The sequence below is a fragment of the Sinocyclocheilus grahami genome, unplaced genomic scaffold (genome assembly GCF_001515645.1).
Source record: "Sinocyclocheilus grahami isolate Dianchi unplaced genomic scaffold, SAMN03320097.WGS_v1.1 scaffold67.1, whole genome shotgun sequence".
Classification (NCBI taxonomy): domain Eukaryota; kingdom Metazoa; phylum Chordata; class Actinopteri; order Cypriniformes; family Cyprinidae; genus Sinocyclocheilus; species Sinocyclocheilus grahami.
This window is the reverse complement of record NW_015505246.1, coordinates 2,204,575-2,231,509: the sequence shown is the minus strand read 5'-3', so window position 1 is coordinate 2,231,509 and position 26,935 is coordinate 2,204,575. Positions and strand designations below refer to the sequence as shown.

At 37.2% G+C, this 26,935-nt stretch overlaps 1 protein-coding gene across 3 annotated transcripts in view; it reads right to left on the bottom strand.

Moving 5' to 3' along the window:
- Positions 1 to 26,935, bottom strand: part of LOC107585173 (dynamin-like 120 kDa protein, mitochondrial) — a 42,154-nt gene that overhangs the window by 10,558 nt on the left and 4,661 nt on the right. Inside the window, exons 5-29 of one of the 3 annotated variants that reach the window (XM_016272078.1) lie at positions 26,683 to 26,730; positions 25,333 to 25,421; positions 22,305 to 22,442; positions 18,545 to 18,598; positions 17,674 to 17,778; positions 17,432 to 17,518; positions 17,041 to 17,154; positions 16,863 to 16,943; positions 14,920 to 14,994; positions 14,747 to 14,818; positions 14,547 to 14,646; positions 14,319 to 14,449; positions 14,047 to 14,119; positions 13,891 to 13,963; positions 13,687 to 13,802; positions 12,896 to 12,960; positions 12,584 to 12,660; positions 8,066 to 8,231; positions 6,092 to 6,244; positions 5,877 to 5,985; positions 5,722 to 5,801; positions 5,445 to 5,585; positions 5,233 to 5,349; positions 4,667 to 4,760; positions 4,356 to 4,466 (exon numbers count right to left, since the gene is read on the bottom strand). In XM_016272078.1, the coding sequence (XP_016127564.1) occupies positions 4,356 to 4,466; positions 4,667 to 4,760; positions 5,233 to 5,349; positions 5,445 to 5,585; positions 5,722 to 5,801; positions 5,877 to 5,985; positions 6,092 to 6,244; positions 8,066 to 8,231; positions 12,584 to 12,660; positions 12,896 to 12,960; positions 13,687 to 13,802; positions 13,891 to 13,963; positions 14,047 to 14,119; positions 14,319 to 14,449; positions 14,547 to 14,646; positions 14,747 to 14,818; positions 14,920 to 14,994; positions 16,863 to 16,943; positions 17,041 to 17,154; positions 17,432 to 17,518; positions 17,674 to 17,778; positions 18,545 to 18,598; positions 22,305 to 22,442; positions 25,333 to 25,421; positions 26,683 to 26,730 (2,469 nt within the window). Of the gene's footprint in view, positions 1 to 4,351; positions 4,467 to 4,666; positions 4,761 to 5,232; positions 5,350 to 5,444; positions 5,586 to 5,721; positions 5,802 to 5,876; positions 5,986 to 6,091; positions 6,245 to 8,065; positions 8,232 to 12,583; positions 12,661 to 12,895; positions 12,961 to 13,686; positions 13,803 to 13,890; positions 13,964 to 14,046; positions 14,120 to 14,318; positions 14,450 to 14,546; positions 14,647 to 14,746; positions 14,819 to 14,919; positions 14,995 to 16,862; positions 16,944 to 17,040; positions 17,155 to 17,431; positions 17,519 to 17,673; positions 17,779 to 18,544; positions 18,599 to 22,304; positions 22,443 to 25,332; positions 25,422 to 26,682; positions 26,731 to 26,935 lie in introns of all 3 variants that reach the window. The other 2 variants (XM_016272079.1, XM_016272081.1) reach the window with 2 other exon arrangements.

Genomic DNA, 26,935 nt, shown 5'->3' with positions numbered 1-26,935 from the left:
TGTGAAACCAGAGCAGCTCACTGCCTGCCTGCAAGTAAGGGCAAATCGCTCTTAACACCAGACTTTGCCCCAAGGGGTAAATTTTTTTCTCTTTGTTAAGGGAAGTGCCCCTGTCCTCCCCCAGCTCCTCTTCTTCAAACAGGCAGACAGGTGAGGCCAGGGTCAGCGGCTCAGCTCCCTGCACCTGTGGGTGTAATAGCCCCTCACGGCCTCATGTGAGCCGGACTCAACCCCTGGCTCAGCCCCAGGTTCCATGAGCCCGTCAATACATCTCTCTCTTTATGAAGGGGGCTGTCAGTTTTTCCAATCTAAAAAAAATATATAAAAAAGGCAAACAGGGAGCGAGATGGGGAGCGTGTAACAACAGCTCATAGGTGATTTAAAGATCACGGAGCTTGAAATCCCCCTGCTTCCTAACCCCTCCCGTCCGCTACTGGATTTTGGAATCTTTTCCTGTTGGGTCTTGTAAGGTGGGCGACATGGAATAGATGTGGCTTCAAGACATATTCCCAAAATAAATCGTTCACTTTCCAACTTCTAAAATCACCATCCAGTGGAATAAAACAAATCAAAAAGATCCAACTCAGTACAGCTCAAGATTGGATCCACCAAAGCGTTATCTAAATGAACTGAAGCACAACGCTCAGAGTGCTTCGTAAAGAGTAATGAGCTTCACTGATTTGTAAAAACCTCAAGAAGCTCTCCAGAAGTCAGAAGTATGTGAGGCACTTGTCATAACTGCTAGTCAGGAAGTGATACTTCAAAGTTGATGGAACTTAAGGAAGAGCCAACTGATAGAGTATGCTAGGATCATTAAAGCTCTGGATTTTTTTATATGACAATGTGATTTCTGGGAAGGTGAGAAATGAAAGCTTATGCTTATTTTAGGTTTTAGATAATCTAAAACAGGTTTCAAGTGATGCCATAAAAGAAGCATTCTTTGGGACTCCCAAATAACCTTTCCGTGAACGGTTCTTCGAATAAACATTTTTAAGTGTGAAGAACATTCAAATAATTGAAATAGCCTTTTTTCAATATAAAGAGCCTTATGAGTAATAGAAAAGTGCCATGGAGGTTTAAGGTTCTTCATAGAAACATAGATGTCAGTAAAAAGAGCGTTTGAATCAGCTTGCAAGGTGTTAACAGGAAAATAAAAATAAAAACAATTGAGAGTAGCATACTGGTGCTTGAAACCAGGCCAGATTGAAAACCTCACAGTTTAAATGGCGGTGAAAGCCGATCCGGCGATCCACTGCACTAAGCTGATGTATTTCCTCAGCGACCAGCACAGATCAGCTCCAGGCATGACGAAACAGATATCGTCCTCTTTTGGAAGACCAAACAAAGTAGTTTCGCTTTCACAACGAAGCACACAGCGTCTTCAGGACATGGCGGCAGCGGCAACAATACTACAGCGAGAATAAAAGTTACGCCTTCTTTCTTTGCGTGAACATTTGTGCGGCGTTATGCAAATCTTCCCACATAGTGAGGTAGATATGTGGGGGCGTGTTCGAACGAGCTGTTTTAGGAAGGCGTGGCTGACTCTTAACTTTTATAAAGAATATCTCTTTGGATTTGAGACTTTAGTCTTTGCAAATTTACAGATCTTCTTTATCCACCAAGAGCTTGTAACACTCCAAAGAGATTGGAAAAAATGAAATCGCATCATATGACCCCTTTAAGAATTCAAGAGGTGAACACAGTTGAAATAAGATCATTTGTTCTCTCCTAGAGGAAGCCGGGACAGTACATAAAAGTACATCAAAAGCTCCAGGAACCATGGGAACATGATGCCACCTCAATGCAGGAAAGGCGGCAAGGCCAGACAGGCCCACAAATTCCTCCCTGCTATTTGTAAAGAAATTGGAAATAGCCAGGATTCTGTCCAAACTCGTGTTCTTTGCATATCCCTTCAGGATGTGGCAGAAACTGTGGCCCCGAAAAAAGGTGGCAAAACCGTTGCACTTACAAAAACATCACCTCTAGTACAACACCATACTGCATAAATTGTGTATACACACAGACAATGTAGTATGCTTACACTAAACACATTTGCAAATCTCTGGCCTGACAACTTCAATTGAAGCAGAAACAAGAAAGTTTCTGCTTCAATTCAGAACTTAAAAAAATATGTATTGCAGTTAGAACTATGCTTAATGTGTATTAATTAACAAAATGCAATAAACTGTTAGGTCTGTCTAGGCCTGTCAATAGATTAAAACAATAAATCATGATTTATGTTTGTCCTTGTTAATGATGTATTTCAAAAATATTGACTATTGAACAGTGATGCATGGTTTTTCCACTAATGCAAATAATTAAATATTAAATGGCATTACATTTATTTTTATTTAATTTTTAACTTTAAAAATACTTTAAGTATTAATTTAATTTTTTTTGTTTTATCTAAAAAAAAAATGTTTTTAAGGCAAAAAGTTTAGAAAATCTGCTAACAGCATTTATGCCATTTAACATTTAATTAATCTCAAAAGTGACCACCTTGAAAGCCCTAATTGTTAGTTTTTCAAAAACAAAAAAAAAAACAGCAATTGTTTTTCATATCATGGCAACCATTATTAACAATCCAAGACCTGTCACTACAGCCCTCTCTCACTCATAAATACTGACTGCACCTTAATAGAGTGACCATGTGTTTTCTGCAGTGGCAACCGCTAGGGCACTGATGCATGCATGCCCAGACTTGCTTTTATTAGCACAACAGCCACTTCTTGGGAGGTCATGCTTGTGTTTTCCCTAAGTGCTGGTTGTCCACCAGGCAACGTCATGCTTTACAGCACAGGAATCCACTCTAAGGGTTACCCAACGCCAAGCACCAGGCTTAAACAGTGGAGGGTCGGACATCTAAGACTAGTGGACATGCTCACGGGACCAAAAAAGCCCAACATCCTGGTCTTTATACAGTATTCAGGCAGGTACAAAAGCAGTCAAAACAGATGAAGCACTTCTTACTGGTTAAAATCTGGTCCAACTCTGTCCTAAAAGATTGTGTCCTAAAGACTTAAGACCTGTTCATACGAAGAACTATAATAATAAAGATAACTAAAACAACAACTATATTAGCATCCACTACAAAGCACAATAATATTGTTTATTATAAGCACAAGCTACTGTTATGTGGATTCTGATTTGCTGTCAATGTATTTATCATTCAGTAGCTTGATTACAACAATATAATTTATCTGTGCCATTAACATTGTAGTTATGGTGTGGACTTTCCTATTCTCGTAGCATTAGAATGATTATCAAAACTTTATAGTTAAAGTTTGTTACAGTCCTTGGTGCGAACAGGCCTCTAAACAGGCACAATATATAAAACTGCACATCAAAATGTCTTCAGTCATGCTTTTTCCAGTCCACTGCAAAGACACTTAAGCTAGTCAAACTGTTCAAAAGGGACAGCAAGCATTTAGAGAGAGACCTCTTATATACGTAAATAAATTATTCTTGCAAAAGGCAGAGAGGCTCTTTATGACTCAAGACACTGTATAGGCAGATTGACCATTGTGTCTAAGCACACACTAACCTGGGTGGCAGTGCCATTACCTCACTCTCTGTTATCACAGTAATGACAGAACGTGTGTTGCGAGTCGTATGTCTGCACCAGATCAAGTCTGAACATGTCAGTCGTGCCTCCACAAATTGCTGCTTTAATCAACAGAGTGTTTAACAGTAACCAGGGCTGAAGACATGACAGACAGCAGCCAGTGTGCAGTCAGGAGCTCTCCCACACTGTGAAGGGCAATTAAGGGTTCAAGCCTCAGCAGAGGAAGGAACAGGAAAAAAAATAAGAGGGAGTGCAAGAGTGAAGAGAGTGTGGAAAGCTATCCGTACCCTATTCAGAAGTATTATCACTTAAATTGAATAAGAATTTACATCGGAAAAAGCACTGGAAGCAGCGGAATTACGACCGCAGACACCTGACAATTAAGTACAAATGGGTTAGGCACTTTAAAAAAAAACTTTTAGAAATCAAATGTGAGGAAATGCTTAGAAAAAGCTGATTTGATTAACCATTCTGACTCGATGTACGACAATAAAAAAAAATACAAATAACATAATTAAGAAAAATCAATTAACTGAATCGTTGCACTAAAAAAAATAATGAAAAATACACATCCAAAGTTTTCAAAAGAAATCAAATATTATATAATTTTATAAACATAACATAAAAAATGGAAATGTAATGCTGGAGTGAAATTTGTTAATTGAATAAATTATCTATTGCAGATAACATGAAAGTACTCAAGTGCAAAACAACACTGCCCTCTGATGGTCGCCCTGCCTTGCTGCTGTTTCACAGGCTAAACCAGGAAAAACCAGGAGGATAGACTTACTGAGGTCTTCTGCCAACTGAACCCTCCGGCCTGTGATCAGCTGAACTTTCTTCTCAGTATCCTCTCCAAAGTCCTCTAATACTTCTTTAACGTTCTTCTCTAAGCGCCGCACTGTTTAAAAAAAAACACAAAAAAAACATACTTATTTGTGTTGTTTGAACGTGGAACGTAATGATACCAAGTAGTCTCAGTCACTGTTTCCTCCAACTGAAGCCTGTTTAATTTGTAATAAGAGATGATTAAGTAAGTAACCAGAACTGAAGACTTGTTTGCAGAAAAGCTTGCTTGGTAATGAGAACCCACAAACATACCCTCTGTATTAGTGAGCTGTTGTCTAAGAGTATTGGCTGTGATGGCCAACATCCTCTGGATCCTCCAGAACAGAACCACATCATTGCACTCAAGCTGGAACACAGAGAAATAAGTCAAACCATTAGCTAAATAGAACTTTTTAACATGACCTAACACAAAATAAACAGCTATTACAGTCTTTGGCCAAAAGATTATATTATACAATGAATGCAAATTACTTTTCTTTAGTTACGGAATGTTATGTTTATGTTTTGGTTATGTTTAATATCTGGTTTGCCTTTATTAATAAATTCCCTGTTAACAAAGTATTGAATATGGACACTAATTGCAGTCATTCCACAGCTGAGAATATTGAAATGTTACATAGCATTACATTTATTTTACTTATTAATTTTAACTTTTTTTTTCTTTAAAATTCTTAATTTTATCATTTTTTATCTCCAAACAAAATCTTATTTAAATAAATGTATTCCCAATAAAGCATATAATTATTCCCAAAAGTGAAAACTTTGGAAGCTCTAATTATTATTTTTTAGTAAATTTACTAAAAAGGCTTCTTCTTTACCTCAGAGTCTACAAAGTGCCTCTGGTAGTAGTAGAAACCTCGCCGGCAGAGATTACAATGTAATAACGCTTTCTGCAGGAAATGACGTCGATAGAGTTGGTGCCATGTGTCCTTGATCTACAGAAAGATATCAGTTAAATTTAGTGAAAAAAAACATTAAATCTCATGTGCAGTTAGTTATGTTAGATATTCTCTCCAAGTGTCTCACTTACCAGTACGGGGTCCACTTCCACTCCTCGGGCCTCCAGGTTTTTGCGCACTGTAGTGACCTCATCATTGGCCAGGTAGGCTGTGTGATCCTCATGCAGCTTCAACAGACGCTCCAGCTCGTTTTTGGTCTCATTACGGGTGTGCTAGAGTTAGGGAACAAAATTATGTAGACTTTCTTATCACTAGCACCTACATGTAATAATACCACATACTCTGACACTAAAATATGGCTCCAAGATCATAAAAAAATATATAAATTTATAGTGTTATCTGTTCAACCTGCTCTGGTGTTCGATTTTTCCAGCTCAACCACCTCTGCTTCCAGTCTGGCCCCACCATATCTGCTATTACTGAGTCAGCTGCAACACAGGAAGATGAGTCACACACTCCATAGACTGACAGACAAGAAAGGGCTTTATGAGGGGTAGACATACTGTCTTTAAGGCGAGACTGCAGTGTTTCCTCCATGAACTGAATAGCGGCATCCCACTGGGGCTTGTCTGTGATAGAACGATCCTCCAGAGCATTGTGTTGAATCACTCTCTATACAGCACATACATAAGTAACATTTACCAACAACACTCAAGAAACCCATATGTCCTGCATTAGCTAAATTATCTACTATTTCTGGTAATTATATTATATTTACCAAACTGTCCATGGCTCTTTCATTCCACTTGTGTCGTTTGATGCTTTCATCCTTGACAGCTTCCTTCAGCTTATCAAAGATGTCATCCTGGTCTTTCCCTTTGTATTCTGCCATAAACCGGGCAAACTCCTCCTGCAATGTTTCCCAAGCAACCTGAGTAGCAAAGAAAAGAAGACAGATTTAAAAACTGGATAAGATATAAATATTTTAGAAGATTTCGGTAACACTTTATTTTAAGGTGTCCTTGTTACACATGTTACATGTACGTACTATTATATTAACAATTAATTATGCATGATTACATGCAAGTAACTCTAAGCCAATCCGTAATCCTAACCCTAACCGAGTAAGTACATGTAGTTAATTAAAGGGGTCATATGATGCAATTTTAAATTTCCTTTCTCTTTGGAGTGTTACAAGCTGTTCGTGAAAAGATAAGATCCTAAAGTTGCAAAGACTAAAGTCTCAAACCCAAAAAGATATTCTTTATAAAAGTTAAGACTCGTCGACGCCCTCCTAAAATGCCTCGTTTAAACACACACCCACATGTCTACGTCACTGTGTGGGAAGATTTGCATAACACCGCCCAAATGTTCACACAAAGAAAGAATGCGTAACTTTGATTCTCGCTGTAGTATTGTTGCCGCCGCCGCCATTTCGTGGAGACGATGTGCGTTTCGTTGTGAAAGCGAAACTACTTTGTTTGGCCTTCCAAAAGAGGACACAACTAGAAATCAGTGGTTAAGTTGTATTTACAACACTGTTCCAGAACAGTTCAACCCAAACATTCAGATGTGTGCAGCGCATTTTATGGAGGACTGTTTCCTGAACCTGCAGAGTAGCCTACAATGCGTCTGTGCACAAAGGCTGTTTCTATAAAGTGGGGCAGTTCCAACTTTGCAAAGACAGTCTGGAGCTTCTGACTCGCAGTCTGTAAGTAAGTTTTTTATATTTAAAGAATTTGCCACTGATGATTCAAACGCGAGTTTTGAGCAGTGTAGAGTAGCGCTTGTTGTTATTTTTCCGTTTTTCCGATCACAAATGCAGACATGGTTTTATGTTTACGCAGCACGATACACAACGCAACGCATTTCAGAAAAGCGGGGCATAGAGGTGCAACAACAATGTACATTATGTGGAAAATAACGCGTTTTTTAACCTTAAACCGCATAAACACATTGCATTACACCAAATACACAACATAATGTTCTTTTTAGCAACGTCAAATGACCCCTTTAATATTACTCAGTACTTAAATGTATAATTACACTGTAACAAGGACACCTTAAAATAAAGTGTAACCAAGATTTCTATTTAAAATAAATACTGTTTGTTTGTGGATTCTTCAATTTAATAAAGAATCCACAACTAAAAATGCTAGTTTCCACACAAAATATTAAGCAGCCTAACTGTTTCAACATTGATAATAATAATAATAAGAAATAATTCTGGAGCACCAAATTGTTGAAATGTTGAAGGATGTACTGGAATAAAGGCTAATATAATATAATAATATAATATAATATAATATAATATTTAGTGCTGTCAAACGATTAATCGCATACAAAGTAAGTTTTTGTTTGTATAAAATATGCGTGTGTTCTGTGTATATTTATTATGTATATATAAATACAAACATACAGTATATATTTTGTACAGTATATAGTATTTACATGTCTATATTTATATTCATATAATTTATATTATAAATAAATATATTTAATATATAAGCATAACATTTTTCTGAAATATATACATGCATGTGTGCGTGTTTACATATACATAATAAATATACACAGCACACATACATGTATTATGTTAAAAAAAACTTTTATTTTGTATGCGATTAATCGCGATTAATCGTTTGACAGCACTAAATATAATATAATATACTTTTTTTATCTGATGATTTCAGAAATTCAACTACCAACTATGAGCACAAAGAAATAGCAGCAGTTCATCAGTGTTCATTACCTCCAGCGCTTTATGAGGAAGTTGTTTGTCAGTCCATTGCTTAAGTTTGATGTCTACAGTGGTGTTGAAAGTGCCCGAGTTCATGGTCTGAGCAGCTGGTAGGTAGATGTTCTCAATAACGTGTGTTGAGACCCTTTCCCAAAGCTTCTTCTGTAAGATGGACTCCCTAAAATGACATAAAATTATGTTTGTTAATTCTTAAAATATACATAACCAAGCTGCTATTAAATGTAGGCCAAGCTAATTACGTTGTTTTCAGTTCTTTCAACCATCAAATGAAAGAACACCAAAAATGTACTTCATAATTCTAAACAGTCGAGTGGAAAGTATAGGACTTGACATTAAGACAAAGATGAGAATATTCTGAGGGTGATGGTGAAGCTCATTTATCATAAAAGGAAACCATATTTCATAGCTTCCTGTTTGCTTTGTTCTAGTGTGGTACATCAATACACTCACATCTCCAATACCACCAAACTAGCGCTGCCCAGAGAAGCCACCCTCCAGCTATTCATCATGCTATTGATTTGAAAGGCTGATGGAGCACACTGGGCCCCCTACAAACATCTGATCTATTTCATTTAGCTTGCTCCTCTGGGTTTTAGGTTCATAACTCCGGGTACAGCTTGCAGCTTTGCATTCTGATGGTAGAGTCAGCCCTGAAGCCATGAGATGGAGATGTCGAGTTTAAAGGGTTAGTTCACCCAAAAATGAAAATTAGGCGTTTTACTCACCCCAGAGGCATCCTAGGTGTATATGACTTTCTCCTTTAGTTTAGTTGGAGCTAAAAGTTTAGCTCCAACCCTATAATCAAACAAACCTACCTGTGATTTTCTAATGATCCTGAAGACATTGATTAGCAAACTCAGGTGTGTTTGATTAGGGTAGAGCTAAACTCTGCAGGAATATGGATCTCGCGAGCCAGATTTGAGGATCACTGTTTCAGACAAATCCAGTCGGAGTTTTAAACAAAAAATCGTCCTGCTATTGCAAGCTCTATCATTGCAGTCAGCGGGTGTTGCAGTGCTTCAGTCCAAAAGAAGTTACATAAAATGCGCCCATCCATAAAAATAAAAAAAGTGTCTCACATGGCTCCGGGGGTGAACAAAGGCCTCCTGTAGCGAATCGATGCGTTTTTGTAAGAAAAATATCCACATTCAAAACGTAATAATCTCTTGAATCTAGCTTGCGCTCACTGTTGTAAACGGAAGAAGTTCCAGGCGGATGACCCATGAGGTCAGCATTTTGCGCATGCGCCGGTGAGTCTCGTGAAAACCAACGTTTGTTTACAGGATCAAAGGAAGCAAAGTTTCCTTACTTTAGCAAAGGAAAACCTGTCTCCTCTTAGCTTATATCGAAATCCTCTGACATTCTTCTTTACAAATCCTCGTTTTGTACTTATAATTAGTGACCGTTGTTTTGTTTTGATCTCTCTGCTGCCTTTCCGTGTGTGTCACTTCTGAGCGGCGCATGCGCAAAGCCGACTTCATACGTCATCCGCCCGGAACTGCTTCCATTTACAACAGTGAGCGCAAGCTAGATTCAAGTGATTATTACGTTTTGAATATGGATTTTTTTTTTTTTAAATATCGATTCGCTACAGGAGGCCTTTGTTCACCCCCCGGAGCCGTGTGAGAGACTTTTTTTATGGATGGGCGCTTTTTATTTCTCTACTTTTGGACTGAAGCACTGCAACACCCGCTGACTGCAATGATAGAGCTTGGAATAGTCAGGCCAATTTTTAGGATGCCTCGGGGGCAAGTAAAACATATGAAAACCTCATTTTCATTTTTGGGTGAACTAACACTTTAACAATCAAAAAAAAACATTCAACATCCAGCCAACAAAGAGTTGAAGATTGAGAATGCCTCATCAGTATTGGTTGTGCTGATGAACACAGATATATAATATCTTTGTGTTTGTGTGTGTGTGTGTGTGTGTGTGTGTGCGCGTGTATATATGATAAATATACAGTGCTGCTGGAAAGTTTGTGAACCCTTTAGAATTGTCTATATTTCTGCATAAATATAACCCAAAAAATCATCAGATTTGCATGCAAGTCCTGAAAGTTGACAAAGAGAACCCAATCATATATATGTATACACACACACACACACACACATACTTATATATATATATATATATATACACATACATATAAGACAGCCCAAACGGTGTAACAGGCAACATGCTGTCTACCCAGTGGCATAGCGGACGGCCCCGTCATAACCACTCCTTGCTGGGGTGCGTCAAAAGACGACAATCTTGTATCAACGATAGCCAGAGATATTGTCAAAAACATCAATTATTGGCAATATTAAGAGAATTAGGCATTTCCAATTAATGTAGGCCTCTTACATTCTTGTTTTTATTAGGCCTATTATTATTATTATTATGAAGTTACTTTTATTATTACATTAAAATTACAATTAATTTGTCCCGCAATAAATACCACATAACTGATGCGCTGCGAGCATAACAAAAGATATTTAGCCTACTCCTCAATTAAAATGTTTTTAAAAACGGTCTTTTAAGGTCTACAATGAATTATATGCCTATAAATAAAACATTAACACTGCAGTCATTGATAAAAATCAATGAAATAAAAAGCTTTTATTCCAAGCACCGATTTTAAAAATCAACCTGTTTAACATGAAATACGTTTCTTCTCATTTTTTTTCACTATGTACGGGCCACAAGAGAAATATTAAGGGAATAAACGAAAATAGTCATCAGCATATGTTGAAGTAGATTCGTCTCTGAGAGAGAATGCGGAGTCAGATGCCGAAAGCTCCATCATTACTCCGTCAGTCCGTTTTTACTTTCAGTTTCTGCATATAGTGAATTGACTGAGATTAAGACGTTCACCAGCATAACTCTTGCGCAAAGTTTGCACGTTGCCTGTGTGATATCCATTGGCTCGCCTTCATAAAACAGAAATATTTTGTTTCTATTTCATTGCGACATAACCAATTAGCTCCGTACCGAACATACCGAACAGAACCATCACACCACTGTCGTATCGAACCGAACCGTGAATTTTGTGAACCTTTACACCACTAAAATATATATATATATATTTGCATTCTGACACATTTGAGGTCAAAAACCATGGGTACTACTGAACATTATTTATATATTTTTTTTTGACCTTGGATGTGTCAGAATGTGAATCATATTTAACATAAAATCAATAAATAAACAATAAAGTGAAATGTATATACATAAATATTACTACAGGATCATAGGCGTGCACTGTATCAGCAACCCCACGCTCCCCAGGGGCCCTGCGTCCCCAACATACACACGGGCCGGGTGCCTCGCTCACACAATAGAGATGACGCTAATTGCTCTGGTTATCGGGCCGGCCCCAGTGCAGCCGTGGAGATCGATAGCCCACACAAAGGTTTGAGAAGCGTCCCAGGTCAGGCAATAAATCTAGAGGCAGAGCGTTAGCAGGGGTGGCCTGTTAATTGGCAGCGTGGAGGACTACAGCGTGCCCTGTGCAGAACATCTGAGCTGAGGTGAGGTGTGACAGGAATCAGCACGCACAGAACAGGGAAACGGCTCTGCTCAGGTGGGTTTCAGAGTTAAGTGGCTGTCGAGCTGTTGGTTTGGATTCTATTAAGGTTTATTTACTAGGTCTCCTGAGAGCTGATGTGCACTCTGCTTCTCAAAATGCCCTTGAAAATCAGCATCTTATTAGGGGATAAAAATAGCAATGATCAAGTTAAAGGCCTAAAAGCACAGTCCATGTGCCTTTTTTATTTTTACTTATGAGTTTTCAGATACAGTATGTTGTAAAGCAGTAGTTATCAACCTTTTTGACTCCAAGGTTTCTCATTGTCCACAACAACAATTAAAGGCCCCATGACTTTTTTCCAGTTGCTTGTGAATTACTGAATAAGGATGGACCCATTTCACAGATTATGACGATGTACATTTATTAACATCATAAATCCAGCAAAGTTTTTCACATTTTCATTGTTTAAAAATGTTATGTAAAATAGTGTTATTACACTATACTTTGTTTACATTTAGCCATTTAGCAGACACTTTTATCCAAAGCGACTTCCAAATGAGGACAATAGAAGCATGTAATTCTTACATTACCTTAGCAAATTTTGACATATTTCTTTCTTCTGACCACCGTAAATAATCTCTCAATATTTTTTCCTCTTTTGGAAAGACACAGAAAAGCTATCTTAGATTTTTTTTTTTTTTTGCATCAATAAATAAACAATAAAGTGAAATGTATATACATAAATATTACTACAGGATCATACTAAAACATACTACAGAAGCAATTTGGAAGTTGGAAGTATCATCTTCATGTTTTTGTAAATTAGTAGTCAATTATGGAGAAGGCAAAACAAGATTAGTGCAAAGTCATCCACACAGGACAAATTATATGTATACAGTATGTAATGTAATGATATGTAATTAATGCCAAAAAAAATTTCATAAATTGATAACCCAACAATTAATTTTGTAGTTAATGAAAAGAGAAGTGCTTACCAGTGTTTTGTTGTAACTTGACTCAAGCTGATCACCTCATCCAAGATCTCATTTTTGGCCTTCTCATACAGCTCGTTCTATGAATGAGGAGCATGGCATACACAGTATAAAACATATAAAACATGTCACAAGAACTTATACAGTAGATTACAGGATTTTTTAAGTAATAAATAACTAATATTAGAAATAAATTATTAATTAATGTTGTTTTGATTATTTACCATACATAATTAGATTACTAGAATGCTGACACTTAACAAGGAGTCCTAGACTTAAAGATCTAGAATAGTTTAATCAGGAGCCAGTTCTTACCCTGTCCAGCTCTCGTAAGCGAGGATAGTTGTTTTTCCACTCAGTCTCCAGGTTAAATCGGGATGCTGGTCAAGAGGGAACATGAAGAAACGTTCAATGTAGATTATTTTCATTAAAATCCATAGATTTTGCCATTTAGCAGACACTTTTATCCAAAGCGACTTCCAAATGAGGACAATAGAAGCATGTAATTCTTACATTACCTTAGCAAATTTTGACATATTTCTTTCTTCTGACCACCGTAAATAATCTCTCAATATTTTTTCCTCTTTTGGAAAGACACAGAAAAGCTATCTTAGATTTTTTTTTTTTTTTGCTTCTAGAGCAAATGGAAATCCAAAAAAAAAAAAAACATTTTGTACAATACGTTTTGTGAGTTTTCTAGGGCCCCCCTATTGGGCCCTCGGCTCCCTAGCTGCAAACCACTGTCCTAAAGGTTTGACAGATAAGGTGGATGGCAAATATTTCTTGAAAACACGAAAAACATACATTCAGTCTGTTCCTTGCAAAGGGATAGCATATGGCTTTAGATGATTTTAGGGGAAGAAGAACTATGATGCTTTAAATCTATCTTTTTGCAGTTTTTTGTTGTTGTTGTTTTTTTACAATACCACTCATTTATTATTATTCTTGTATGGAAAAACATAGCCTGGACATTCTGTTTAATTTTTTATTTTGTGGTCCACAGGGTGTAAATAAATAAGGTTTGGATCAACATGTGGGTGAGTAGACAGAATGTACATTTTTGAGTGAATGATCCCTCTAAGATCTGTTAAATGGTGTCATCTTACCTTTGAAGGCATCTGCTTGTTGTTCTACTGACTCCCTGACCATCTTCCAGAAGCAGTCTGACACAGCAAGACTCAGGTTCTTTGTGGTCACCTGATGAGCTTTCAACATGCCATCCCTTTAGCAGGTTGGGAAAATATTGTACAATCAAAATATGTGACAGATTATAGAACAGGCGAGTTAGAAATATGCATTTGAGCCACTACCTCAGCAGTCTTGAGCTCTGAAAGAAGTCCTCCTCATAGTCCTTGATGGAGTCTATGCTTTCATTAGAACTGCCTACAAAAGAATCATGGGATTGAATGATTTCAAGTGCACCAAATTTCAAATGTAAATGGTTTCTAGAAAGATCTCATGCTTACCTTTGCCGGTTACTACAGCAAAGTAGCCCAAAGCCTTCATTGGGAATAACTTGCCTTCAACTATTTGCTGGATCTACAAATGGGGGGAACATTTATAATTTGAAGCAAATAACATGAAGTAAAACATTCCAATGAAAGTCATCATCTGTACATAACTGCAGTCAATATTGCTTGTTTAATGTCAGAGGACACAAAATGTCTCCCTCTAGTGGCTAAAACAAGAAGTAACACATTATCAAGAGTTTATGTAGTAAAATATCTAAAGGTCTTACTCTGCTTGGACTAGCTAGGTTCTTTTCTGCCAGGTCAACCTTGGTAAGAACAAAGATTGTTCTTTTGCCCTGAGGGTCCATCTGACTGACCAGATCAGTGACTATACTACGCTCTGCATCTACGGAGCCATCTGAAAGAGAGAAACAAACCGGGAGAGAAATTAACAGAGTTGGCTAAAGAGAACGCTAGTATTTTATGACAAACATTTTAAATGGAAGAAAACTCACCCTGAATACAGAGGATTATGGCATTTGGATTCTGCATGTAGGCTTTACTAATGCTAAAAATGGTTTCTTTTGTGTCAGCAGCCATGCCAGCTGTCACAGTCTGTATACAAATGAAACCGTCAGTGACATCAAACATATTCTGCATAGATGTTTATGGTTATATTATGTGTAAAATTGTATGAAATGTGCACAAAACTTACACTGATGACACCCGGCAAGTCAACGAGCACCATTCTCTGAATTCCTGGACCCTTTACGCTTAAAGAGATGGTCTAACACAGAATAAAAACACATGAATGATGGATATAAAAGTATCCGAGCAGATTCAAGTGTAACTGTTTTCACAAAAGCAGTGAAGGAAGAAGGGTCTCACCTCAGGACTGACTGTCTGACCTTCCTTCACACTCTTCCTCATCCTGAGTTCGATCTCGTGCCTCAATGCTGCAAGCTAGAAACAAAAAGAAACATAACATCATCTCAGTGACCTGACAATCAAATATAGAGACTGACAAATTTTGCTACATAATTTAAGTTAAGAATAAAGGTGCTCCAATCAGGATTTTTGAGGCCGATCACCGATCACAGAAAGCAGTATCTGCCGATACGATCACCGATATCGATATTCTAAAGCCTTCTTTTTATCATGTAGAAATTATTTATAGTGATGATCCAATCAAGATTTTTAGACATTTATTCAGGGCCTGAATTAAATTTTTGAAAATTAATTCCCCTCTTAGGTGACTCTTGTGAGAGAGGATTTTTTTTATTTGAGGGGTGGAAGGGGCATTTTTCAAAAATATATACAGTATTTATCTCACCTAAATGTTTGATCATGCACTGCATTTTTGTTTTGACAATCGTGCAATTGTTGCACAACAGCTTGCACACAGCACAAGCCTGATTTTGTGAGCTGTATGTGAGGCGGCCTTTTACACCAGGTTCACATATATCCCGTTTGCAGTGCGTATGCAGTCCATGTGCGGTACATAAGCGGTGCAGAAGCAGCACTGACTGTGCTTTCACACAGGAGTCTGCTCCTGATCCGTGGCTGTTTACTACAAACACAATATTTATCCATTATTTTGATTTAAAATCCAAACATTGTTACTTAAAATGCTTTTTCAGCATTGTACAGTAATACAATCTTTCATAGACGTGTTTAAACGCAATAAATATAAGAAACACATTATTCAATGCTTTTTACTTTTGTATTTACTTCTAGAGTTATATATTAAGTTGCTCAAGCAAGTGGCAAAACATTTAAACTACTTTTCTTACATTATCACAAACATTCTAAAAACTTACCACTGACAGAAACAGTCAGCTCTACTGCCTTTTCTTTTGCATTTAAATCTTTATTACAATCAATCCTTCGGTTCATAAAGAACTTTGCTTTCCTACCTCCACGAGTGCCATCTATTATTGCCTTGTTGATCTAAAAGTGCTCTTTTCCTTTAAACCTAGCCAAAAAGCCATAACCTATGGGTTGACTGTGAAACACAGTAGACTTTAATTATATGCATTTATGGTGTAATTACTACATTTTCGTGTCAATCCATGTTCATATTTACCGCAAACAATGCACTGTTACTTTAATTCAGCGCTTGCAGCAGAAACTATCTGCACTGCTGCAGATTACCTGCATTACTACCACTCCTGGAACACACTGCCACACCGCAACCGTGTGCAGTGTGAATGCTTTAATCCGTTAACTTGAGCGTGGAAAAAATATTCACTGCATACGCACTGCAAACAGAATAATGTAAAACCTGGCGTTATGTATGTGCTCTGCGAGTGTGCATAAGCGCACAGTCTCCAGGGGAGTGCAGGAGTGCTGAATGGAATGGTTAAACACTGGCAAGAATTAAAAAGAAATGCAATTTATAAACATTAGTGACGATGCGACACTGCCTCAACTGTGCAAGTGACAATTCATGTGTCAACTGTGCAACCTGCAGCTCGCTTATAGTGCAGACGCAATGTGATTTGAATCCATTTGCACATTTTGAGAGAGAAAGAGAGAGCGCGCTGTTTGTGAAATTATGTCTCACAGAAAGTTGTCAAATTACTTTATAGGCTATTTAATGAAGAAATATGAATTGTACCTCACCTTCAGCATTATAATTATTTTACCCGTGCCGGACAGAGATCGAGACTGTGCCGCTGCATGTCGTGCCAACTGCCAAACCTCTCACAGCAGGCACATCATCAGCTTGAGATCGGTTTTTTGACCGCCGATCAAACATCCCAAAGTGATTATCGGCCGATAGTGATCGGTAGTCGATCAATCGGAGCACCCCTAGTTAAGAAACTTACATCCTCCTCTTTCCCAAGGTCGAACTCACGAGTGCTGTCTTTGAACATTGCTACATGGTGAGGGCCTTCACTCAATGTCACCTACAGGTAAACGCATCACAATTATTATAATATTTACTGTATAATTATTGTTCATGTGTTGTTTAACTACTATATGAGTGTAGTTTGTTTAATTCACCTTGACAGGAGACCTGGTCATCATTTCTCCAGAGCCTCTGGGGAAGATCCTAGCTTGAGCTATCATCTCCAACACACTGGTCTTTCCTGCACTCTGGTCTCCAACTACCACCACCTAGTGAAGAGAAGACAGAAGCTGGTTATGTCTGAACCATTAAGAGGTGTTCCATATAACCACATAGCAGGGAAACAATTAGTTTAGTTTATTCAGTTTAGTTTATTTCAAAGATATATATAATAAAATGCCAGAAAAAACATATTACAGTGAAGGAAGAGGCAAAAAAAACACATGGGCTTATTTAAAGCATCCACCAAAACAACATTAAACTTTCACAAAAGTATATTTAAAAAAAATGAAAATAACAGAAATGGACGAGAAAAATAATACTGACTCTTGGTAGATGATCTTGAGTATTGTAGTTGGAATCATAATCTGAGAGAATGTCCAGGACCTCAGAGTACATATCAATCAAAGATTTCTGCACAGGATCAAAAACAGGAGACATGCATCAATAAAACCCTGTGATCTGTTCTTTATGTACAGCAATGAAAGAGCCAACCATTCTTAAAAAAAAAAAAGTTGTTTATTGCATGTATCACTTATATGTATAATTGAAGAATGTTAAAATCTGACCTTGACTTTTCTTTGGTGAATACCCTTGTCATCTTTCTGCAACACCACTTTCCTTAGTTCCTTATTCTCCTTTTCCAGACGCTCCAGCATCCGTTGGTACTTTAACTGCATAAGCATGAGGGAAATTGAGGATAAACTGCATATAAATCGATCATGATGAAAAGGCTACAAGGTTTAGTACGAAAAAACCTTGACAGAAACCGTCAGCTCTACTGCCTTTTCTTTTGAATTTAAATCTTTATTACAATCAATCCTGCGGTTCATAAAGAACTTTGCTTTCCTACCTCCACGAGTGCCATCTATTATTGCCTTGTTGATCTAAAAGTGCTCTTTTCCTTTAAACCTAGCCAAAAAGCCATAGCCTATGTGTTGACTGTGAAACACAGTAGACTTTAATTATATGCATTTATGGTGTACTTACTACATTTTCGTATCAATCCATGTTCATATTTACAGCAAACAATGCGCTGTTACTTTAATTCAGCGCTTGCAGCGGAAATTATCTCTGCACTGCCGGACCGCAACTGTGTGCAGTGTGAATGCTTTAATCCGTTAACATGAGCGTGGAAAAAATATGCACCGCATATGCACTGCAAACGGAGTAATGTAAAACCTGGCGTTATGTGTGTGCGCTGCAAGTGTGCATGAGCGCACAGTCTCCAGGAGAGCATGCTGAATGGAATGGTTAAACACTGGCAAGAATTAAAAAGAAATGCAATTTATAAACATTAGTGACGATGCGACACTGCCTCAATTGTGCAATTGATATATACTGTATATAAATGTATATAAATCGATCATGATGAAAAGGCTACAAGGTTTAGTACGACAAAAACAAGGCTTAAAATCAATGACACATAACTGTTAATACCTGTGTTCGAAGAAGTTCTTCCTGAAGCTGGTCAACTTTTTCTTTATCAGATGACTGAAAGCACAAGAAACAATGTAGCAGACTGTGACCATGTTATTTCTTTCAGGACAGCTGATGATCTTCCTAATATCCCCCTATAAGAGCCATTGCACAAACAATCCACATCTCCACATGCAGTTCCAGCATGCATCCCAGCAGAGGAAAGGCAAGTTAATGCAAAGAGAAGAAATTTCCCTTCCAGGTTTTTCAAGCATTTAATTAATCATTTATTCTTTATACAAATCACCACACTTCAAAAATGATTTGTAATGGATGCATCAAGAGCACTGAATCATTTCTTGGCCCGCACCTGCAATGCAATTGTTGAGTACCAAATCACAGAAAAGCAGTGAATGATTTGAGGAGAGAAGGACACAAAGGAAAACATCAAACACACAAACACACATCTACATAAAAAGCAAGGGTGCGTGATTTGAAATGGTCTTTGTTTATTGCTAAATAAAATGTATTTTGCCTATGTGCAGATGTAATTAGTTCTGGTGTTAGGCAGGTTATTTTTGCTGGCCAACAGCTGGAGAAAAGTGCATTGCACTCCATGTGGCAGGACAGCACACCACACCATGCAGTGAATATTAACTGTATATATTTAACTGTGTAAATAAATGTGTTTGCATGAGCGAGGCAGAATCGATCGAGTTTGGGCTTAGCGCAAAAATTATGAAATCATACAAGTTTCACTTATTCTGCTAGCAATAGGTGGATAGCAAACGTGTTTTTACTTTCACAATAAAAAAACGTTTAGAGCAGGGGTCTTTTGAAAGCTGCTTGAATAAAACAAAGCATCTTACTGTATTGTTTAAATGGATAATACATGGTTTCAAAGTCACTCAGAGTTTGATTGTTAAAAATCTAAAGAATTTAAAGTCTAAGCCAGATACCATGAGGTTCAAAAGTCTGAGACCACCCTAAAAATCTGTGATCCGGTCATCACAAGTTTAGAAATTTGCAGAAATATAAACCAATAAATATTTCATACATAAAGATTTTGCACTATTTCTAGGTCACCGATAAAATTAGCATAGATGATACATAATCATCATGTGAACCCATTTGTGCAAAAGATAATATTTACTTCCACTGAAGCTCACAAAATGCTCTTTGGAACATTAATAAATAGGGGACATTTTGCCACACTAAGGCCACATACACACTACAGCCAAAATCGGTTGTCAATTCTCTTTTTAGTGCATAATCCAGTTTTGTACACACAAAATTCAGTAATTTACGGGAGTGACAACCGCATTCCACATCTGAAATGACTCCCGAAAAATGCATGTTGTGGCATTGCAGTGTATACAGAACTAAACTGAACAACTAGTTGTTAATGATGTATTTAAACGCACATCAGAGTTATCTTTTCTGTATGTGTCATGCCAGAAATCACAGGATACACTTTGACTCATTAGTGCTGCCAGATCTTGCTAGAAAAAACAACAAATGAGAGTAAGCCTATAATAAACTCAAATCCAAATGTTTTATCTTGAAACAAGCCACATATCAAAATATAGCATCTTATACCTGCCTACTTAACTCCATCAACTAGGTGGCCTGGGGAGGGGAGGTTTCCAAAGCACATCAACTACTCACTGGAGTACCTCAGGGATCAGTTCTTGGACCCCTCCTCTTCTCCTTATACACTACATCACTGGGTCCCATCATTCAGGCACATGGTTTCTCCTACTATGCTGATGACACACAGCTCTATCTCTCATTTCAACCAGATGATCCAACGGTAGCTGCACAGATTTCAGACTGCCTGGCAGACATCTTGGCATGGATGAAAGAACATCATCTACAGCTCAACCTAGCAAAGACTGAGCTTCTTGTCTTCCCTGCAACTCCAACTCTACAGCATGATTTCACCATCCAGTTAGGTTCATCAACAATTACCCCATCAAGTTCAAAGAAATCTTTGTGTAATCTTCGGTGACCATCTGGCTTTCGAAGACCACATTGCAAAAACTGCTCGATCTTGCATGTTTGCATTGCACAACATCGGAAAGATCAGGCCCTTCCTAACGGAGCATGCTACACAACTTCTTGTCCAGGCCCTTGTCATTTCTAGACTGGACTACTGCAATGCTCTTCTGGCTGGACTTCCATCATGCACAATCAAACCTTTACAAATGATTCAGAATGCAGCGGCACGACTGGTCTTCAATGAGCCCAAAAGAGCCCATGTTACACCTCTCTTTATCTGAGCCCATGTTACACCTCTCTTTATCTCCCTGCACTGGCTACCGGTTGCGGCTCGAATCAAGTTTAAGGCATTGATGCTTGCATATAGAACAGCCACAGGCTCAGCTCCCTCCTACTTCCACTCACTTTTGAGAATCTACATACCCTCCAGAAGTCTGAGATCTACGAGTGAGCGACGCCTCGTGGTACCATCACAGAGAGGCACAAAATCACTTTCCAGAACATTTTCATTCACCGTTCCTGGCTGGTGGAATGAACTTCCCACCCCTATATGGAATGCTGAATCCCCTTGGCATTTGACTTCATCTTAGAAAAAAAAAAAAAACTTTGCTTTCTCTTTCCTTAATCTCTCCCTGTCTAGCTTGTACTACTCTGAACAAAGCCTGAAACTTTGTATTGCAAGCACTTCCTGTGTTTATTTGCCTCTTTATGATGAATTGCTTATTGTACTCCTCAATTTTAAGTTGCTTTGGATAAAAGTGTCTGTACATGAATAAATGTAAATGTAATCAACTAGATCACTTTATGAGCAGAGCCCAAAACAACAAGTCCAAAGAAGCTTAATAAGCTTCACTTATTGTAAGTGGACATGGCAACACTTAATGAGCGAGCTCTACGAAGCAGTCTTTAATACATAAAACTCGACGGCTCTGAGAGAACGTTGGTTTAGTTAAAATAGGCAAACCAAACGTAATGAGTCTTTGGTCACTGTAATACTTTTGTTAAAAATACCAGACACCAAACACACAAGATGAAACTTGTGTACGTGGTCTAAGTTGTCACAACAGAAAAAATCCATTTAAAAAACCTATTACAAGCTTTTCAGCAACATCTAAACAGTAAAATAATATTGAAATACCCTTGACCTGAGAAGAGTTTAATCTTTTTATAAAAATCTACCCATTACAAAAGTATGATATAGTAATTTTAGTTTGGATGACAGAATTCAAAGTTATTCTAATTAAAGGCAGTTTTTATTTATATGTTCAAAGGAAAAAACAGCCTTTGTGATAATTTCCCCCCAACCTGCCACAGTATCCCCCATCAAATGAAAAAAAAAAATGTTTTATCTAGTGGTCTCAGGCTTTGGACCCCAAGCTATGGGATGGAATAAGATCACAGTGAAATGTGGAAAAATCACGTAGCCATATAGATGCTCAGATCAAATTAATATACAAGTGCAGATTAAGCTCTTGCTTAGGATATGATCATTCCGAAAGGCGCCTACATTGGCGCTGCAAATTACAATGATCTTGGACGGGTGGAGCTACTTATCTGGTTTGTAACTAGAGTATATTAAGGCTGTAGTTCTCTCACATCAGTCGTTAATACCTCCACCATTCATATTTTTTATATTCAGCTAATAAGAATTTGGGAAAAATTTAATGTTCTAAATGTTCTTTTAAAGGCATAAAACAGCTACAAAAGAATGGTGTTGAGCTGTCAAAGACTGGCATGAGCGCCACAGCATCAGAGGGGTGGTGGGGGAGTGGACCTTCACCTTGTGTTTGGACTGCGAGGGGCTGGGACTGGGTTCACACGGCGGAGGCGGAGCATTATTGGCTGCCGCCCGCCGCATCTCCTCCTCATGCTGCTGGATCTGCTGCTGAATGAGAATGAGCTCGCTGAGCAGCCCCTGCTGAGGGACGGCACAGTGACAGAGACGGGCAGTCAATCAACCTGTTTGCCAACTAATAGGAGGATATGGCAGAGCTTTTGGGAAATGGTCTGCCTCACTTTAATATACTGCTCTTGGTAATACAGTAGTTTTGAATCTAACTCAGTTATGATGAACCTAAAATCTTGAAGAGCATAAGAAAATATTTATTCACACTAATAATGTTGAATCACATTCAAGACTTGCACTCACAGTCAGTATTGTCAAGCTGCTATAACTGCAGTAAAGGCAATCCTAATAGTTTTTAATAGATGAACTAAGATCACATAAAACTACTGCTATTAATGAAAGCAGGAATTTGAGGTACAATGAGTGATTTAGTTGCAGAGCAGTGCAAAGCCTGAAGCTGGAGAGAGCAAATATTACAAGACATGTCTTTCAAAAACATGCTGCTTCTGTACATTGGTATTAATTTGATTTCATAATTTTGTCTTACATTATATATGCAAATACGTCTTTTATGCTTTAAACTTAATTTATTTGTTTAAAATATTGTACAACTATTATTAATAGGGAAGTAACTGTATTATCAATATGATATCTTGTCTTGATATCGTGGTCACATGCCGATATGAAATGGTAGGTCTTCCAGGCAAAAAGTGTAGTTTTTAAAGTATATTTAAACTTCTTATTCTAACATAAAAGTTATTTAAAGTTGTGTTTTGGGCCATTATGCTTTGGCACAGTATCTGTCAAACGAAATAAAACCGAAAGCACAATATGGCTTATTCCCTTCATCAAGTCTGTTTTCACTGCGCGTTTTAAAGCGAAGCGAGCACTTCATTCAGGCAATCAGCTCATGATCTGTTCACTGTTCACAGTGAATGCAGTGAACTCGTTTATTGCATGTGCTCTGAGTTTAGTGCACATTTTAGTACGCAACAGCCACCAGTTATGCTTTATTTTCACAGCAGATGATTTCACTAGATTTGTAGTGAGATGCGTTTTTGCAAGCCTGTTTTCACTGAAGCTGGAGTTTTCCTTCAAATAAAAGCTTTTATTTTGAATTACTGACAGCTAGCGGTTTAAATGGGTAACGTTGCTGCAGTGCAAATTCAAAATATCTCTTTCAAGTGTAGAAATTAGGAAAGAAGTATTGTAATTTCCCTACTGTGGTGTAAAGCAAAAATATTATACCTATGAAATTCATTTTCATTTATTTTACAATGCAACTGTTTTACAATATATGGCTAATACTGTCATAGGAATAATAATATAAAATTATTATTATTATTATTATATTCTAATTTGTTTGGCTTCCTAAAGCACCAGTGTGAATGTAATTTAGACTGAGACAGTATATCACAACTAAAAAGCAGGTTGAGTTAAGTTAAGTTATCTTAGCTAAGAACATGGGTTGGAGCTCCTTATTTCTGAACTCTCAAAGTGCATTAGATAGAATAATTTAACGTTAAAATAAAAAAAATATATATATATATTTCCAAGTCTTCTTTTGTCTTTTTTTTAAACAATGCAAAAAAAATCGTACCGTGGACTTCATATCGAGATATTATCGTATCGTGAGATTTTGATATTGTTACATCCCTAATTATTACAATTTATAACAACTGTTTTCAACATTTAAAAATGCAATTTATTCCTGTAATGGCAAAGCTGATTTTTTTTAGCAGCCAAGGATCATTTGTGTATTAAATGATCCTTCATCACACACATTACAAATTCAATCATTTTAATATGCCAATTAGGTGCTCAAGAAACATTTCTTATTTTTAATGTTTTTTTAATGTAATTTTAAAACAGCTGGGCTGCTTAATATTTTGGCGGAAACCATGCATTTATGATTCTTTGATGAACAGAAAGTTGAAAAGAACAGTATTTGTTTGAAAAATAAATTTTTGTAACAATCTTTTGTAACATTATAAACATCTTTACTGTTATGCACAGGTATAACAGAAGTTTAAATACGCTAATATGCTAATAAAATATGCTAATATGAAAAATTTAAACTAGTGCTACTCTAAACTGAAGTGTTTAGTTTCACTGCAGACAATGAGGGATTTATGAGTGAGGAAACAGAAAATGAGAAGAAGAAAAAAACAAAACTGACATCAAACATTCAAATATCAAGGAGTGAATTGCTCTCAGAGAAGCAATATTTTTAGAGAAAGTGTAATGATCATGACGGACAAACAGCTGAAAAAGCAGCTGAAAAAGACAGAACTTAATCTCCTGCAACAAGAGTTTTAATGCAGTTGCAGGACAAAATATGTGAACCTACTGCTGGGATACAAACATATCTCTAATAGCCTTGATGCTCATCTGTCATTGGTTCATCATGTAAATTGAGAAAAAGACTGCCCTTTAGTGTACACTGAGAGAGACATTTCTTTCAAAGAATGTGAATATATCCAAAAGACGTAAATTGTCAAGAGCAACATGCAGACTAGAGCACTGCTCACAAATAATAATAAAAAAAAAAGCACAGGTGCACTATATGGACAAAATTTTCTGTTCCAGTATGACAGTAAACATTTTTTTGGCCAAGCATATTTTCATTTGTTATGGTGGGGGACAGCTTAATAAAAAGCAGCTTCACTTCAGCATTATCCAGTTGCAACAAGCTACTAAAACAGTGTCCATATTTAGCAGGACTACAAAAGTGCACGATAGCCATTGACCAATGGTGTCTGTCTTTTGCAGTAAATTTTCAAAACAAATGCACAGCGGTTAGCAACTTAGTTAATGCTGAAAAAAAGCCCAAGCAACACAGCTAAGCAGAAAAATGCAGGTAAAGAAACTTAAACTGCCTTAATTATTATAATGGCTGGAAATACAAAAGGATCGTCATATATCATGGGTAAGCTTAAGCATTCAGAAAACAGTAATTTACCTTCTTAAACTGTTTATCACTACTGTCAGACATGGCTGCAGAAGTTGGTGGGATATCTGTTGCTCTCAGGGTTGATTCACCTGTAGTTTCTGGGGGGAAAAAAAACATGCACATGCAAATTGTTTTTCCCTTTCTTGAAACACACATTTAGCATTTAGATTTTACACATTTAAAAAAAGAATTGCATGTCAAGTGACAATAAAAATTTGCACGCAAAAGCATATTATTAGCTTGCATTTGAAAGTAATTACATTGTCACCATATCCCAAAGAGACTCAAAGGTTTGAAAAGTAAATGGCGCAAATGTGCTTGATAAAAAGTTTGTAAATAATATAGGCACACTTTTAGAAGACCATATAACAGAACGTAATATCATAGTTTTGTAGTGTGGTGAAGAGAAAATGTGTAATCTGCTATAGAAAACATGAACATTATATAAAATGCAGGTGTAAACAATCACTCCTTGTCTAAGATGCTAAGAAGAAAATCAGATTAGATATTCAGTAAGTGTACTTTACAAAACTCTTGAGCTGTAAGAACTTCAAACATATAGGATAAATTAGTCATGACAATGGAAAGAGAGAAAGAGACAAACACAGGGAATGGCCCACAAATTCTTAAGAGAAGAGAAGGTGAAGTCAAGGGACCAAGTGGCAAAACAATTAAAATCAGAGTAATCACACATTTACAGATGATGTTAGTGTCTGGAACTGCATCTGTAACTGACCCATGTTAACTGAATGCTTTAAGAAGTCAAACTAATTAACACTTGAGTCTTTGTAATCTAAACTAAATATACACTAGCATTAAAACGTTTGTGGTCAGTAAGATTTTTTTTTTTTATTAATGCATTTAATTAGCAAAGATGTATTAAATTGATCATAAGTGACAGTAGGCACATTTACATTGTTACAAATAAAATCTCCTTTGAACATTTTATTCATCAAAAAATGCCGAGAAAAAGTATCAGTTTCCACAAAAGTATTAAGCAGCACAATCGTTTTCAATTGTGATAAGATATGTTTCTTGGGCACCAAATTAGCATATCATAATGACTTATGAAAGATCACACATGACAATGAAAGCTTACCGACCCCAAACTTTTGAAAGCTAATGTAAACAGCAACACAACACTGTAATGCAGTGTAATTTATGTTTTCAAATTGAGTTTCTGTGACAAAGTAGCAGCTACCTAATAACATTATTATGATATTTTAGAGATCATTTCCTTTGATAAAGGGTTTTGCTGGTCCATCCTTAGAGGCGCACACCCCATCAACTTAAATCCATTTTACATCAGTGCAGCAGCGTAGGAGGAATCGGGGCACGCCAAGTGAGGCGTTTACACACCTAATAACAGACGCAGACCAGAAGCTCCATTGACTTCACTACCCAAACCTGTGAAGAACGTGAAGGGAGGGAGAGGAGGAGGGAGGAACAAGAGGAACAAATGAAATGAATATAAAATAAAGACTGTAGAAAAAGCGTGAAGAGCTCATTCCATTGCACACTGGATTGGGTTTCTAACAGAAGAGCAGTGTCAGCACTGTATACTGAAAAATATGTTAATGCAAACAAATAACTCTGACCGATGTTATCAATC